Source organism: Prionailurus bengalensis, chromosome B3 (assembly GCF_016509475.1).
Source record: "Prionailurus bengalensis isolate Pbe53 chromosome B3, Fcat_Pben_1.1_paternal_pri, whole genome shotgun sequence".
NCBI lineage: Eukaryota > Metazoa > Chordata > Mammalia > Carnivora > Felidae > Prionailurus > Prionailurus bengalensis.
In genome coordinates this window covers 59,473,032-59,491,394 of record NC_057355.1, presented here as the reverse complement: position 1 = coordinate 59,491,394, position 18,363 = coordinate 59,473,032, and the positions used below count along the sequence as shown (strand labels likewise).

Below are 18,363 nucleotides of genomic sequence, written 5' to 3'. Positions count from 1 at the left end.
TTGGAAACCTGGCTGGCACCACCCCGTTCAGTTATAAAGCTTAGTTTTTCTTGATTTGTCTTTGTAATATTGGGAGCACCACTATTTTATGGTATTTGTTGTTTACTCTCCACATCGTCAGCACAGACGAGAAAATCTATCTACTGAAGCAAGTACAGAGCCCTTCTAGTCGCCCTTTCTGCCGCATCTCACCGACTGTTATCCCTACAAAGCGGTCGCAACCGCAGATGTCCTCAAAGACGAAAACTCGCACGAGAGTCAGGGTAGGGTAGGCACTCCCTGGACCTTGGGTCAAGGCAATCAGGGTAAAAAATTGAAGAGATTCGAATTCAGGTACAAGAGCTAACACAAAGCGCCAAAATTAACACAACACTCTTCCCAACAGAGATAACACTCGCGAGATAAGACTGCAAAGGGCGAGAGAAACTCACTTTCTCGCGAGAAGAGGGGGCGTCGGCGGAAACTAGGCAATGGCCCCCTAAGCGACCCGGATCCAGCCAATGGGCGGGGCCAGAGTTAAATCCGCCCCCTTCCGGCACCTTTCCCCGCCCCCCAGCCCTGAGGTGTTGGGTCCCGGGTGCAGGCGGCTGGGTTCTCCTGGTTCTACCCGGATTGTGCAGGGTCGTTTTCAAAGCTTTGGGAACACGCTTTGGCCTGATTTGAGGAGGGGGGGCGGGGAGGGGCCTGCGGCTTGCGGCCCCGCCCCCTTCTCCGGCTCTCAGGCAGGCAGATTGGCCCGCCTCCTCCTTCGGCCGGCCCTGGGGCCGCGTCCCCCAGGCAACTCAGCTACTGAGGCCTGAGATTCTGGCCGCAGGTGTCCGCGGCGAGGCCCCAGGGCACAGCCTAGTTCGACCCCATGGTGGGTTTCGGGGCTAACCGGCGGGCCGGGCGCCTGCCCTCCTTCGTGTTGGTGGTGCTGCTGGTGGTGATCGCGGTCCTCGCCTTCAACTACTGGAGTATCTCCTCCCGCCACGTCCTGCTTCAGGAGGAGGTGGCGGAGCTGCAGGGCCAGGTCCAGCGCACCGAGGTGGCCCGTGGGCGCCTGGAGAAGCGCAATTCGGACCTCCTGCTCTTGGTGGACTCGCACAAGAAACAGATCGACCAGAAGGAGGCCGACTACGGCCGCCTCAGCAGCCGGCTGCAGGCCAGGGAGGGCCTGGGGAAAAGATGCGAGGATGACAAGGTAAGGACGAGCCCTCTCCTCTCAGTCCTCCTACTTTCCTTTAACCCGGCGTAGGGGCATTAGCCTACCGCGGCTGCTTTATGCCTTCCGGGATTGCAGCCTTGGAGGCTCCTCTTACCGCCAGTAACCCTTTTTCTATCAGACTTTTCCCGGTTTATCACTGCCACGTTCTCCAGTCGCTACCAGGCGAAACTGGCCACAAGTTCTGGTTCTCAAATGTGGCCTGTGTGTGGATACCGCCTGTTCTCCAAGCTCAGCTGCTGAGCTGGCAGTAGCAGTCATCTGGCCTATGTGGCTGCCTTAGGTTTACAGATACACAAATCTGGAGACTGCCAGGTTTGGTGTAGGTATTGTTGCCTTATCCTTATTCCGTGCACACTGATCAATATTAATTTCTTCGTTTAAAGAATGGGCCTCCTCAGACTCCTGTACCTATGTATATTTTAAGCAGTATGATTTTTATTAACCTCTGTAGGTGGATATATTAAGTAGTTGAAGAATCAGATGCTACAGCCTTTTTTTTTTTGTGATCAAAACGTTATGATAAATGGGCCCTGGAGCCGTATATGAGCCACACTTGTGACTTTGGCATAGTTAATGCAAAATTATGTACTCAATTTGAATTGTTGATGAAATTAACCAAAAAGGAAGAATCTATAATAATGTTATAAGCAACAGAATCTCATGCCAGTGTCCTTGCTATTCTTGAAAGAAATAAAAATGAAAATTTCCATGCTTAAGTAGCTCTTAGGGTTGGTGTTTTATGCAGATGGAATGCCATACAAAGTTTAAATTTAAAAAGTTTAAAGCTGTACTGTAACCAGACCTGCTACTAGTCTTTTTTCTCACCAGCATATTGGAGTTATATTATTATTTTTTATGTTAAATGTTTGGTTTTTTTGAGAGAGAGTGAGAGAGAGAGAGAGTGTGTGTGTGTGTGCCTGTGTCCACGCGCACCCACGAATGAGCAGGGGAGAGGCAGAAAGAGAGAGAGAGAGACAGAGAATCCCAAGTAGGCTCCGCACTGTCAGCACAGAGCTGGTCGCGGGGCTCGAACTCAGGAACCATGAGATCATGACCTGAGCTGACATCAAGAGTCCAACGCTCAACTCACTGAGCCACCCAGGCGCCCCTGAAGTTACATTATAAATTTATGACTTACGCCACTTCTGTTGGTATAGCAGAGTTGTGGAAATTTATGGGTGGGCTAAGTAGATGCCTTTTTTTTTTTCTAGACCCTTCTTTGGTAATCTTCACATTGTTTTCTGTGTGTTCCTAAGCTTTTATTTTGTATATAAAAATCATTTATAGTAAGTCATTATAAATTAAAATCCCATGAGCTCCCAACTTCCCTATTGTCACTTGCCTACACCTTCTTATTACATGCAGATTGGGGCCCTTAGTTAACTGCAGCTCTGTAACCCTCTGCTTTCCCCCACAACAGACATCCTCTGACAGGAGCAACAGATCAGCAAATTCATTCCCTTGCTATATACACTGAACTCTAAAGACTGAAAAATTCTCTTGAGTGGAGTAGGAAGAAATCTATGAAATTTTTGAGTATTAAAAGAAGGTCTTCAGATTTGGCTAGGCATTGCTATTCAAATTCTCTCCAAGCTGAGAGGAAAGATGTCTTTTCTAGTCATTTATACTCTGGATTCCATTTCTTCCATCTACTGATCTGTTATTATGTTTCTTTCAGTATGGTTTCACTTTTACCTTCAACCAGGTGCATGTGACCCCATTCTAAATTTTTTTTTTTATTGCTCTATATGCTCCCTTCTCCCAACCAACCAATTTCTTTTTTTACTTTCACTGCTAAACTACAGTTATTGGTGGTCTCTAAATGCTTCATCTACTTCTTTTATCATTTCCATCCTAACCTTTTATATTCTGCCTGTCATCCTTCTTTTCTCCCCCTTTCTGAAGCTATTATTCTCCTAAAGGTCACAAGTGACAGTTTTCCTAGTCCATTCGAAACACTTTTTATTCTCAATGTATTTAATATCTCAGTAGTTTAGTTTTGTTGATTGTCTCTTTAGAAACCATCTCCTTTCTTGCTTCTATAATATTGAATTATCCATATTTGCTTCCTACCTTCTTCACTGTATTCTTTATTGGATTTGTTTGTTTGTTTGTTTGTTTGCCTCCAGCCCCCTAATAATGGATTGTATTCTTGGGCCTTTGCCTTTGCCTCCCTTAGAGTAGTATTTCTCAAAATGGTGTTAAACAGAATACTTTCCTAGGAATTGTTTATAAATGGTAAGGATTAAAAAAGGAAAGAGCTTTTTTCAAGATAAATGTTAAATACTGTAAGTAGAGGGGGCACCTGAAGGGCTCAGTTGGTTAAGTGTCCTCCTGTTGATTTCAGTTCAGGTCATGATCTCATGGTTTGAGTCAGAGCTGACAGTGAGGAGTCTGCTTGGGATTCTCTCTCTCCCTCTTTCTCTCCTCCTCCTCTGCACTCGCTCGCTCTCTCTCAAAATAAATAAATAAACCTAAAGCACTGTAAATACTATAAGTAGAATATACTCTTCTTAGAGTTCATAATGCTTGCTGGTGTATAAAGGCTCTGAGAAATCTGTTGGTTAATAAGGCTGTTTAATTTTGTTTCACCTAGTCTCTCAGTTTATTTGATCACAGATTATTATTTTCATGGCCTACTTGTTATCATGGTACAGAAGAATCCAGCAAAGCATTGAGAAATGTTGCCCTAGGTATCTTAACTACTTCTGTTTAGTTAATGTTATGCAACTGGCTCGCAAATCTAAATCTCTTACTTGTGTGTCAGTTTCATATTTTGAGCTAGCGATAGCATCTTTGTTGGAGTGTGTATGCATGTTTATTCTTTGAGCTGCTAACAGAAAGGGTCATGTTGGTCTAGATGAGCTGTAGATGAAATTTATCTGTTAGAGGTCTTTTGTTTATTGCCTCTACTCCCTTGATATCTGGGGAAGTATATGGTATCTTAAAAAAACATTTCAAGCTTTGAAGACTGCAGATACAGCTTAGAAATCTAATTCAGTTTCTAGCTGTGATGTTGGGCAAGTTATTTAACTACTTTGGATTCATTTCCTCATCTGTAAGATGGAGAGCTTAGTACTTACCTAGGTATTATACAGATCTGAGATCACATGTATTAGAAGTATCAAACTTGACATGTTACAAATCAGATTGTAGAAAAAACAAAGCCTGAAACTTTCTTATTTTCTATAACAGATCTAAAATTCCCTCTGGGTGGTGATAGTGTTGGAGGAAGAAGTAAATTGGACAATGAAAAGTGTGTCTTCTATTTTAAAACAGATTTGTTCATTTAATGTATTCTCTTGAGTAAAGGCTCTGCCTTTCAGGGTTTTTACCTATAGACACTGGTGGTGGCCTGCTCAGTATCCATTCACACCCCCCTTCATTTTTGCAGACCAGCCCTATTTTGTTTGGTATATCATACTTGCCTTTGTGATTCAGGAGTAAGTCCTGATTGGTCTAAAGTGATTATGGTAATTTCATTATTCTTCCTACTGATTAATTTAGGAAGGAGCTTATGATGTGTGGCTGGTGAGTTGTGAGGGGAAGTTTCCTAATTCCTTAAAAGAATCGCACTTGCATCTCTATGGTATTCTTACCCCAAATCTAAAATCCTTAGTCTAATCACAAGAAAGCATCAGACAGACTCATACTGAGAGACAGTCTAGAAAATATCTGACAAGAATCCTTCAAGAGTCTCACTTGAAGAGGTGGTCTTTTCTGCTGCCAGATGTTGTGCCTTCTGCATGTGATACCTGAAATGGAGACAACCAGAGTGCCAGGAGAGTTAGCTAGAGAATGAATGAGGCACTGAACATCATGGAGTAGAATGTTGCAATAGAATATTGGTACTTGTTATGTGAGATACAAAATGTTTCCTTATTGTTTCAGTCAAGTTGAGATTTCCTTAATTGCATCCTAAGGTGTCCTGTTAACATTCTCATTGTCAGGGTAGTGTCTGAGGGGTGGGTTAAGTTTCATATGTTCCCAAGGCAATGTGGGTAGTGACCTCAGCTCTGCATATTTTGGGGGTCAGTGGTCTTTATCTTATCAATAGTGTCTTTATCAAAGTATCAACAGTGGTGTTTAGATGCCTGACACTAGGTACTTTTACTCTTTTTGGAGATCATGATCCTATGGAGGCATCACCCCCTGTATACTCCCCTCTTCCCAACAGATGTTCCACACCAAAAGTTCTTTTGCCCTGCTGAGATGCCTTAGGTATGATGTGTGGATAGGGAGTGTTGGCAAGGTAGTCCCTTGCTCAGGCTTTCTTCTTCTTCTTCTTCTTCTTCTTCTTCTTCTTCTTCTTCTTTTTTAATTTTTTTAAACATTTATTTATTTTTTTTTTAATATATTTTTTTTTCAACGTTTATTTTTTATTTTTGGGACAGAGAGAGACAGAGCATGAACGGGGGAGGGGCAGAGAGAGAGGGAGACACAGAATCGGAAACAGGCTCCAGGCTCTGAGCCATCAGCCCAGAGCCCGACGCGGGGCTCGAACCCACGGACCGCGAGATCAAACATTTATTTATTTTTGAGAGAGAGAGAGAGAATGTGAGCAGGGGAGGAGCAGAGAGAGAGAGAGGGACACAGATCTGAAGCAGGCTCCAGGCTCTGAGCTGTCAGCACAGAGCCTGATGTGGGGCTCGAACTCATGAACCGTGAGATCATGACCTGAGCCGAAGTCAGATGCTCAACCGACTGAGCCACCCAGGCGCCCCTCTTCTTCTTTTTTAATTTTTTTTTCAATGTTTATTTATTTTTTGGGACAGAGAGAGACAGAGCATGAACGGGGGAGGGGCAGAGAGAGAGGGAGACACAGAATCGGAAACAGGCTCCAGGCTCCGAGCCATCAGCCCAGAGCCCGACGCGGGGCTCGAACTCACGGACCGCGAGATCGTGACCTGGCTGAAGTCGGACGCTTAACCGACTGCGCCACCCAGGCGCCCCTCTTCTTCTTTTTTTAATAAACATTTATTTTAGAACAATTTTAGATACATGGAATTATTGCAAGAGGGTTCCCATATACCCCACACCTAGTATTTCCTGTTATTAGCATCTTACATTGCTATGGTACATTTGTCATAATTAATGAACCCCTTTTGATACATTGTTATTAACTACAGTCTATATTTTATTCCAGTTTCTTCATTTTTTCCCTTATGTCTTTTTTCTGTTCCAGGATCCCATCCAGAGTACCACATTACGTTTAGTCATTATGTGTCTGTAGGTTCCTTTTGGTTCTGACAGTTTATTTTTGATGACTTTGACAGTTTTAAGGATTACTGGTCAGATATTTCTCAACTGGGACTTGTCTGATGCTTTTCTCAGGATTAGACTGGGATTGTGGTTTTTATGGTTTTGGGGAAGAAGACCACAGAGGTAAAGTGTGATTCTTAATTACATCATATTAATGGTATATCTCTCAAAATGACTTATCACTGTTGATGTTAACCTTGATCACCTGGCTTGATCTGTTTGTCAGGTTTCTCTGCCTGTTTGTCAGGTTTCTCTACTGTAAAGTACCATAAAATTAGTCTTTTTTTCTCCTTTTCCATACTGTACTCTTTGGACGGAAGTTGCTATGTGCAGCCCGCACTTAGTGGGGAATTATACTCTACCTCCTTAAGGTCAGAGTATCTACATAAATCATTTGGAATTCATCTGTGTGGACCTTTGTCTCTTTTCCTTCATTTATTAATTTATTCAATCATTTATTTATATTAGTATGGACTCATGGATATTTATTTTATACTTTAAGTTATAATCCAATGCCATTGTATTTATTCTTTTGCTCAAATTGTTATAATTTTTACCACTGGGAGTTCTTTGAGTTGCCTTCTGTATCCCTTTTGACATAATACCCATCACTGTGACATGCTCCCCACTTGCTTTCTGGCACTACAAGATGCTTCCAGGTCATCTTATATATTTCCTGCCCCAGTCCTAGAATCAGCAGTTTCTCTAAGGAGTCTTTGTTCCTTTTATTGGAAAATAGTATTAGAGACTAAGATCTAGGTGCTAGGTGTGCTCACTGCTACTGTCAGGCTAGCTTTGGAAATCTAGGAATCCCTGCTCCAAAGGAATTAGAAAAGTGATGTTGGACTTCTTCCAATTTATTATACTATCCTGCCATTTTCAACCTGTTAGAATACAGAAATAACTTAAGGGAGCTTAAGTTGTCCAGTGAAGTAAGAAGCAAGCCCTACTTCCCTGGGATTCCCCCATATTTTATCTTATTTTTTGCCTTCTCCTAAAGGAGTCCCCCCTAGAGGGTTGTATTAGTTTGCTAGGACTCCCATATACAATGATACAGACTGGATTGGTAAAAACAACAGAAATTTATGTTCTCACAGTTCTGGAGTCTGAAAGTCCAAGGTTGAAGTACAAGAGATTGGTTTCGTCTGGGCCCTCTCTCCTTGGCTTACAGATGGCTGCCTCTTGCTGTTTTGTTATTACATGTTTGTTCCCCTTTGCACACGAGTCCCTGGCATCTCTTCCTCTGCTTAGAAGGACACCAGTCACAGTGGGTTTAGGGCCCCACCCTAATGACCTCATGTTAACTTAATCACCTCTTTAAAGACCTTATTTCCAAATAGGTTACATTCTGAGGTTCTGGGATTTGAGGCTTCAATATATGGATTTGGGGGGAATCTGTGACACGCACAATGCCTTTTTTTCCTCTTTGTGTCAGAAAGGGCCTTCCTTCTCCTTCCTGTGTGTAAGAGCATTTTTCTGATCTGAACTTGAATTCTTCCAATGTATTATTTACATTAAAGCTGTATGGTCCACATGAGCCAAGTCAAGTTCTTGATAATTAAAAGGAGTCATTATAATGTAGAAACAGACCTCCCCCAAATTGTTGCATTATTACAAATGCAAAATAAAAAGTCAGTTTTGAGGTTTGAAGCGGAATAATAAATAGTCTCTTTTCCCTTTAACAACCACAATCTTCCCTGAGGCAGTATATACCTTTGTTTAAATAGGGAAAAGGTAATGTGCCAGAAAGGAGGATGAGAAACATATTACTTTTTTTTCCTCCAAAAAATATCCTTAGCATGTGTGTGTGTGTGTGTGTGTGTGTGTATACAACGCTCAGACACATACGAAATGTGTATATGTAAAACCTTGGCACAGTGGATGTCTATTACTGTGGACTCGACTCTTGGCACTGCCATTTAGTATGTGTATAACCTTGGGCAAATGACTTAATTTCTCTCTGTCTCACTTTGCTCATCTGTAAAATGAGGACAATAATAGTTACCTCTCATTCTTAAAAGTTTAAATGAATAAATCATTAACATGCTCAGAATAATGCCTACTATATAGTAGAAAGAAAGAGAGATAGAAAGAAAAAGAAAGAAATGTTTAGTAAGTGTTGTATTAGCCACTATTATTCCATATCTACTTCCTTTTTCCACAGCTACATCCTGCCTTCTCTCCAGGATGAAGAGAGTTCCTGCCCAACATCCTGTCCCACCTCCAGCCTACCTGCCTCACCCTTTGGTCCTGGTTGTTTGACTTTTTCCCCTACCCCATTTCCTGGTCCATTTTTAGTTAGGCTTAGTTCACTCCTCCCATATTTTCCTTAACAGGCTCCCTGGAGGCCTGCCTGTTCCTCTGTGATTTAAGGATCAGCCTTCTACAGTTCTTCTAACATGCTGCACCTGGTAATTCCTGCCTTTGCCTCTGTTTCACCAGTCATAATCTGCCAAATTCTAGCTGTAATTTAATTGCTACTTCAAATTATTCATAAACCATACAAATTCATACTTCCTCTCCAAACTATATTCCTTTTATACTTTCTTGATCATGCAACCATTATTGAGAATGAAGTTAGGAAAAAAAAAAAAAGACGGAGGTTAGAAATTTTGGTGTCGTCTTTGATTCCTAGCATCTCATATTCAGTGATTCAACATACAGAGGAGTTCCTTGATCAAATTGAGCTAAAAAACATCACTCTGGTAGCAGAATAGAGAATTGATTGAAAAGGAAGCAGCAGTAGCTTCCTAACTAGTCTCCTTGCCTAGGTCTCTATTTCTTTCATTCTGTTCTCTCCCTTAAGCAAATCTGATCTTCCTCAAACCTTACTTTCAGAGGGCTTATATCACTGCATTAATTATGATGTCTAACCTTTAATGTCTTCCATGAAGTGGCTTTAACTACCTTGTCTCCCACTATCTCCTGACTCAAAGTGTGATACAGACATGTTGTTTTGCTTACTTTTGTCTTCCCACCTGCCTTTCTGTGTCATGTTAATTCCTGTTTTTTGTACTTTTGTTCCTTTTCTTAGTCTCTTACCTCTTTTCTGTGTATGTATTCTATCATCTTTTGCCCAGCTTTTGATCTGTGTCCGAGACTTCTGACCCAGGGCATGCTTTTCCTTCCTTATACACTCTTTACACTTACTGACTGAGCCACACTATTTATTTTGTTTTTCATTTTCACTAGTAGTTTCTTGTATGTTAACGTTGTCTTCTCAACAAAATTTTAAGTTCCTTGAGGAAGGAGCAGATTAAAATTTTTTTCTTATGGGCTCTTTATTTTTTTCAATGCTTATTTATTTTTGAGAGAGACAGAGTGCAAGTGGGGGAGGGGCAGATAAGAGAGGGAGACACAGAATCCAAAGCAGGCTCCAGGCTGCAAGCTGTCAGCAAGAGCCTGGGTGCGGGGCTCGAACCCATGAACTATGAGATCATGACCTGAGTTGAAGTTAGACGCTTAACCGACTGAGCCACCCAGGTGCCCCTCCTGTGGGTTCTTAATAGTCCATAGTGCTGATACATAGTGTTATGGGTTACTGGATTAGTGTGGACCCTAATCCAATGTCTTATATCCTTATAAGAGGGCATTTGGACATGGTTACACAAAGACACACAGGAAAGAAGGTCATGAATTGATGGAGGCCTTGACTGGAGTGATAAATCTATAATCCTTGAATGACAAGGATTGCTAGCAATCACTAGAAGCTAAGAAAAAGGAAAGAAAGGATCTTTCCCTAGAATCTTCAAAGAGAAAGTGTGGCCCTCTTAATTTTAGACTTCTAGCCTCCAGAATTATGAGGAAATAAATTTCATTTGTTTTAAGTTTTAAGTGCCACTGAGTTTGTGGTGCTTTGTTATGACAGCGCTAGGAAAAAACTAATACAAGCGTCAATAAAAACTCCAGCAGACTTTTTGTTATTGAAACTGACAAGCTGATTCTAAAATGTATCTGAAGGGGCGCCTGGGTGGCTCAGTCAGTTGGGCATCCGACTTCAGCTCAGGTCATGATCTCGTGGTCTGTGGGTTCGAGCCCCACGTCGGGCTCTGTGCTGACAGCTCAGAGCCTGGAGCCTGTTTCAGATTCTGTGTCTCCTTCTTTCTCTGACCCTCCCCTGTTCATGCTCTCTCTCTGTCTCAAAAATAAATAAATGTTAAAAAAAAAATTTTTTTACATAAAATGTATCTGAAAATGCAAACAACATAGAATAGCCAAAGCAGTTTACAAAAAAAAAAAAAAAAAAAGAACAAAGTTGGAATGGGGACACAAAAGAACAATAACTGCCACCTTACAACATATACAAAATTAACTTGAATCACAGACCTAAATGTAAAAGGTGAAACTATGAATCTTTTAGAAGTTAACACAAGAGAAAATATTTGTGACTTAGGATAGGAATGGATTTTTGAGGGCACAAAAAGCATGAACGTAAGGAAAAATATTGGTAAATCAGACCATCAAAATTAAAAACTCAAAAAGCACTATTTTTTAAAAGAAAAAAAGCAAGACACAGATTGGAAGACATATTCACAGTATACTTAACAGACAGAAAAATTATTTAAGAACGTATAAAAACTTCCTAAATCTCCATAAAAAGAAGATAACCCATGGGGAAAATGGGTGAAGAAGAGTGGGAGGTACACTTCTGGTTATGGAATGAGTAAGTCAAAGGGATTAAAAAGTACAGTATAGGGAATATAGTCAATGGTAGTGTTATATAGCATTGTTTGGTGACAGATGGTAGCTATACCTGTCATGAACACAGCATAATTGTCCTGATCATTATGTTATATACTCGAAACTAATGTAACATTATGTGTCAATTATACTTCAATAATAAATAAATAAATAAATAAATAAATAAATAAATAAGTAAGTAAGTAAGTAAGTAAGTAAGACAACCCAATTTTTAAACATGAGCAAAAGATTTGAATGGATTTTTCATCAAAGAAGACTGGTGATGGCAAATAAGCGTATGAAAAGGTGCTCAATGTCATTAGTCACCAAGAAAATGCAAATTAAAGCCACAGTGGGGCATTACTCTATATCCATTAAAATGGCCTACACTTTTTTAAAAGTTTATTTATTTATTTTGAAAGAGAGAGTGCGCACGTGAGGGGCATAGAGAGAGGGAGAGAGAGAATCCCAAACAAGCTCCTCACTATCAGTGCAGAGCCTGATGTGGGGCTCAAACTCATGAATTGTGAGATCATGACCTTAGCCGAAATCAAGAATCAGATGTTTAACTGACTAAGCCACCCAAGCACCCCTAAAATGACTTACATTAAAAAGACTTACAGTCTTTTCTCAAGGATGGTGCCAAAGGTGATGAAGGAAGCCCTGCCTCTTCCAAAGCTGAACCCAAAGCAGAGGCTTTGAAGGCCAAGATAGCAGTGCTGAAAGGCATCCATAGTCACACGCAAAAAAGATCTGCACATCATCTACATTCAGTGGCCCAAGACCTTGCATCTCCAAACAGCTGAAATATCCTTGAAAGAGAGCCCCCAGGAGAAACAAGCTGACCACTATGCCATCATCAAGTTCCCCCTGACTACCAAGTCAGCCATGAAGAAAATAGAAAGCAACAACATACTTGTGTTCATTGTGGATGTCAAGGCCAACAAGCACCAGATCAGACAGGCTGTGAAGAAGCTCTGTGACATTGATGTGGCCAAGGTCAACACTCTGATAATCAGGCCTGATGGAGAAAAGAAGGCATATGTTCAACTGGCTCCTGACTATAAAGGTTTGGATGTTGCCAACAAAATTGGGATCATCTAAATTGAGTCCAGCTGGCTAAATCTAAATATAACCTTTTTCACCATTAAAAAAAAAAGTAAAAAAGACTTACAATACTAAGTATTAGTGTGGATGTAGAACAACTACAATTCTTATCTGCTGGTGGGAGTATAAAAGTGTACAACCACTTTGGAAAACTGCTTAGCAGTTTCTTATAAAGTTAATTATATACTTACCATATGACCCAGCCCATTCCACTCCTAGATATTTACCCAAGAGAAATAAAAACATATGACCACACAACAAAAAAATTATACACAAACATCCACAATAGCTATATTAACAAAAGCCTTAAATTAGAAAAACCCAAATGTCAATCAGCAGGTGAATGGATGAACAAAATGTGATAAATCTGGAGAGTAAAATATTACTCAGCAATAAAAAGGAATGAATTACTGATACACTCAACAATATAGATGAATCCCCAAACCATTATGCTGAAAGAAGCCCAACATAGAACAGTACATACTTATGATTCCATTTATATAAGTATTATAGAAAAAGGAAACTAATCTATAGTGATAGAAAACAGAACAGTTGTCACCTGAGGTCAGAGGTGGAGGAATGGATGACAAAGGAATGAAAGGAAACTTTGAGGGGGTGGTAAAAATGTTTTCTATCTTGATTGTAGTAGTGGTTACACAGTTGTATAAAGCTGTCACCTGTCATCAAATTATATGCTTTATATAGATGCAATCTGTGGTATGTAAATTATAGGGCAGTGAAGTTGTTTAAAGATAATTAAAACATGTCGTGGAGATGACTGGGTGGCTCAGTTGTGAGCATCCAGTTCTTCATTTCGGCTCAGGCTGTGATCCCAGGATCATGGGATTGAGGCTCACGTTGGGCTCTTTGCTGAGCTTGGAGCCTGCTTAAGATTCTCTCTTTTTCCCTCTGCTCCTCTCTGTTACCTGCATGCATTCTCTCTCTCTCTCTCCCCCTCTCTCCCTCTCTCCCTCTCTCTCCCTCTCTCTCAAAAAAAATTAATAAAATAAATAAATAAATACATACATAAATATGTAAATGAATGAATGAATAAGACATGTCATAAAAGGAGGGCAAGAAGCCAGTCAATGCCTTCCTATTGCTCTTAACATAGCTTACAAATCTTTTTACAGTCTGACTCTAGCCTTGCATTCCAGCATTCAAATATTATTAATTCTCCCTTTAGTTCCCTCCAGTGCACATACTGAACTTTTACATCCTGAAACCTCCAGGGCTTTTCCTATTCTGCTTTGAAACATTCAGTGTCCTCTATTCAAAACTGTCTTCTCATCTGTTCTAAGCTTCTTATTCCTCCAAACCTCTGTCTCTTTCTTTACCTCATTTCAGCCTCATCTGTTTTTAGGACTCAGCTAAAACTGTCTTTCTCAAGAATGTCTTCCCCCAAACCCTTAGTTTGGGTTAGGTCTTCCCCTCATAGTCCCTGCTCAACTGTAAGCTCTCTAATCATGTATACTGTGTCTGTCTCTCATTCACTGCTGTATCCACAGTATGTAGCATAGGTACTGCCCCCCCAAAGAAACTCAAACATTTGATGAATAAATGAAATTAGGGTTAAAGATGGAAGTACAGAGTATATAAACATTGAATAGGAGAGGGTTAGGATGAGAGAAAATGGGTGTTATTGAAGCTAAGGAATAAAAGTTTCAAGAAGGAAGGACAGATCAGTACAAAATTGCTAAAGAGAGTCTAGTTTAAAAGTGAAAAATGTTAGTTGATGAGGCTTTAGTTAATCATCAAATGGGAAAAAATTTTGCCTCAAGGTGAATTTAAATTAGATATATAGGATTGAAATTATAAGATACAAGTACATCATTTTACATTAAATACAAAAATGCTTCCTGTAGATAGGTTTTGAAGTCATCCTTGGGTGGAAGCACCTAGTTTGCCAGAGAGAAAGAATCAGGCATGGAAGGCAACTGAGGTAACATTGTTCAAAGGAGGAGCTACCTGACCAGGAAAAAATAGGGCAAGAAAGTTAGATAAAGTTAGTTAGGAGTCAGAAAGAGAACCTTGAAGCACTGTGGGAAACTGAAATATACTGCATAACTAGACTGTGCCTAGAGGGAATGCTGGATTTTCAGTCAAAGGAAATGTTAATTTTCTTCCAAGGAAGAGTCTAAAATGGGGAAACCTTAGGTCGTCAGCCACAAAAAATAGTTCTTGCTTAATGAAGTCACAGTTCACAAAGTTCTCCTTATCACTCAGAGGACAGATACTACATGCTACACTATAAGAATTGTTTCTTTTCCTCTATGAATTGGGTAGAAGGAAGCTCTTGAATGTCCTTTTACCTTTTCTCTGCATAACTAAATCCTAGCCATCAATTTTCAAGAATCAATATAATTAACATGGGAGCAAATTGAAAGGAGAAATACGAAAATAAGAAAGGGAGACAAAAAAGAAAAGTAGGGACAGTTTTCTAAGATCTTAGTATATAGTAAGTGCTCAATACATTTTTGTCAATTTAATTAATATATTTGGGTTTTTGAAGAAAGCAATACAAGACCAAATTTCTTCAAGACTAACTGTACCACTGTACCCAGAAAAGAAAGGAACTAACATTATAAAATGGCAAACTCTGTACTGGTGGACAGACTTTTACATATTTTATTTCATTGATCCTCCTCATTTTATGAATGAAGAAACAGGCTTAAGAGAGATAAAAGAAGGGCAGAATTTTAAATTCAGGTCTGTTTGATTCTAACAACCCTTGTTCTTTCCAGTAAACTATATTGCCACACAGTATTTTATACATGTGTTTAAAAATATATAAAATTACATATATAAAATAAAATTATATAATATTATATAAGAGAAGTTATCTCTCTAACAAATTAAATAAATTTTGAGTATTTACTATGTGTATTAGTTGCCCAGAGCTGCTGTAACAAAGTACCACAAACTGGATGGCTTAAAACAACAGAGACTTGTTATCTTATGGTTTTGGAGAATGGAATTCCAAAATTAAGGTGTTGGCAGTGTTGTGCTCCCCCTGAAGCCTCTAAGGGTAAGATTCTTCTAGCTTCTGATAACATCAAGGGTTCCTTGGGTTGTGGCAGCGTAACTCTGGTTTCTTGTCTCCATCTTCTATGGCTGTCTTTCCAATATGTCTGTGTGTCTTTGTTGTTTTACATGGTGTTTTCTTCCCTAATCTGTTTTGTTTTCTCATAAAGATACTGGTCATAATGGATTAAAGCCTATCCTAATCCAGTATAACTTCATTTTAACTTGATTACATCTGCAATGACTGTTTCTAAGTAAGGGTCATTCAAAAGTACTGGAGGGTTAGGACTTCAACCCTTTTGGGGAAACAGTTCAACCCACAGTAAATCTATAAATCAATTTGGAGTGAATTGAATCTTAACTCAATATTGAATATTTCAATCCATGTATATGGTGTTTCTCTGTTTTTTAGCCTTCTTTAAATTCTTGCAACATTTTATATAAAATTCCCAGTATTTAGGACTCCTACATATTTTACTATACTTATTTCTAAGTATTTCATGTACTTGATGCTATCAAAAATGGAATTATATCTTTTATTCAGTTTTCTACTTGTTCTTTGCAAGTGTGTAGAAATGCTCTTAATTTTTGTATATTGATCATTTTGCTGCACTAGAACTCATTAATTGTAGTATTAATGGAATCTAAGGAATTCTAAGGAATCTACCAAAAAAAAAAACAAAAGGCTGCAATACTCATTAGTAGTAGCTTTTTTTGTAGATTCTGTAGAATTCTCTATATGCATGATCATGTCATCTACAAATAGAGACAGTTTCCCCCCCCCCTTGCCAATTGGATGGTTTTTATTTTATTTTTCCTTGTCTTATTGCACCAGCTAGGACCTCTAGTACATTAAATAAAATTGGTGAGACTGGATAATCTTGGAGAAAATACATTTGACAAAGTTTAATACCCATTTGTTGTAAAAACTCTAAGCAAAATTGGAATAGAAGGAAACTTCCTCAAATTCATAAGGGGTTTCTATCAAAGCCCCACAGCTAACATATACTTAATGGCAAAAGACTAAATGCTTTCTCCTAAGACCAGAAGCATCAAGAGTTTTGAGTACTTGATCAGATTGAGCTTAAAAGATTACTCTGGCTACAGAATAGAGAATTTACTGGAGGGAAGATAATTATGTAATGGAAATAATTATAAGGTTTTTATTTAAAATTTTGTTTAGGGGCACCTGGGTGGCTCAGTTGGTGAAGCATCTGACTCTTGATCTCAGCTCAGGTCATGAACTCACGGTTGGGATTCTATCTCTCCTTCTTTCTGCCCCTCACCTGCATATGTGCTCTCTCTCTCTTTCTCTCTCTCTCTCAAAATAAATAAATAAACTTAAAAATAATTTTTTTTTTAAGTAGTGCAGGTAAGACATAATGGAGTCTTTAACTAAACAAAGTGCAATTCTTAACCTGGTTAAGAAGGTTAAGAATACAAGCCTCAGGGAGCATTTTTGTAAGTGCTAATGATGGGGGAGCATTAATGGCATTTAGACATGGAACTAGGAATGGTAGATGTTCTGTAATGGGAGGGAGAGTCCCAACAATGAGGAACTGTCCTGCTTCAAATGTCAGTAGCACCTCGATGGAGAAACACTGGGTTATTAAAGCATAGAAATAGAGTTAAGATTTTGTAATATATTTGATGTGCGATGGGCATTCAAAGATGGATCCCTTGATAATTGGTTTGTGCAACCCACCAGATGGTGGTGCTATGACTTGAGGTAGGAACCTTAGATTAGAAGTTAGTTTGAGGGGTGCTTGGGTGGCTCAGTCAGTTAAACGTCTGGCTCTTGGTTTTTGCTCAGGTCATGATCTCACAGTTCATGGGTTTGAGCCCTGTGTCGGGCTCTGCACTGGCAGTGTGGAGCCTACTTGGGATTCTCTCTCTCTACCTCTCTCTCTGCCCCTTCCCAAATTGCACTGTCTCTGTCTCTCAAAAAAAATAAAATAAACTTAAAAAAAAAAAAAAGATGTTAGTTTGAGAGGGACGCCTGGGTGGCTCAGTCAGTTAAATGTCCAACTTTTGTTTTCGGCTCAGGTCATGATCTCACAGTTCCTGGGATTGACCCCTGTGTTGGACTCTGCCCTGACAGCTTGGAGCCTACTGGAGATTTTCTCTCCCTCTTTCTCTCCCTCTCTCTCTCTCTCTCAAAATAAATAAAACATTAAAAAAAAAAAAAAGCTAGTTCCAGAAAAGTACAAACTTTGGTAAGTTGAGTTTGAGGAATCTGTGAAATATCAAGTAAGTAAGTGGAAATATATTTCTGGATCTCAATAGAAAGGATAGGCTAGGGACAGATTTAAATCTGTTATGGTTGTTGATGTCATAGGAATGGTAGGTTGTAGAATAAAATGGTGCATATGTAAGACAGAGCTTTGCGTCAGATAAGGGGATAGTAGAGGAGGAGCAGGTTTGAATGATTGAGAAAGAGTAGCCAGACAGAAAGGAAGAAAAAGCCCCAGATACTGTGGTGTCATATGTAGGCCAAGGGAAAGAGTTTTGAGAGAAAGTTGTCAGTATTAATTGCCATAATTATTTATTTGTAATTGTCTCTCCATATCTAGATTGTGAGCCAGGCATGGCTATATGTTTTATTCATCTTTGTATTCACACGGTTCTTGGCATAACATTACTTAATAAATGTTTAAGATTCTTTTTTTTTTTTTTTTTTTTTTTTTTTTGAGAAAAGAGAGACAGAGTGTGAGCAGGGGAGGGCAGAGAGACAGGGAGCTGAACTGTCAGCACAGAGCCTGGTGCGGGGCTTGAAACCACCAATGGTGAGATCATGACCTGAGCTGAAGTCAGACACTTAACCAACTGAGCCACCTGGGTACCCCTATACATGTTTAAGATTCTTGAGGGCAGGGTCCATCTCTCTTTATCTGCTATGTTTAGAGTACCTGGTTTATACCCAGTTAATAAATAACTACTGAATGAATGACCATATCTGCATATTTATACTGCATCTTTTATTTTGCACCTCTTTTTGTGTGTGTGTGTTTTCCAACTTTATATTGTGAATTTCTTCACTATAAAAATCTGTAAAGCATGTAAACATGTATATATTTAAATAA

General features: G+C 39.5%; 1 protein-coding gene and 1 pseudogene across 3 annotated transcripts in view; both read left to right on the top strand.

The window, feature by feature from the left end:
- Nucleotides 1–526: 526 nt before the first annotated feature.
- Nucleotides 527–18,363, top strand: part of GOLM2 (golgi membrane protein 2) — a 105,787-nt gene continuing 87,950 nt past the window's right edge. The window contains exon 1 of one of the 3 annotated variants that reach the window (XM_043555548.1): nt 527–1,183. In XM_043555548.1, coding sequence (XP_043411483.1) covers nt 857–1,183 — 327 coding nt within the window. In that variant the 5' untranslated portion in view covers nt 527–856. The remainder of the gene's footprint in view (nt 1,184–18,363) is intronic. The other 2 variants (XM_043555546.1, XM_043555547.1) reach the window with 2 other exon arrangements.
- Nucleotides 11,709–12,297, top strand: LOC122468716 (annotated as a pseudogene).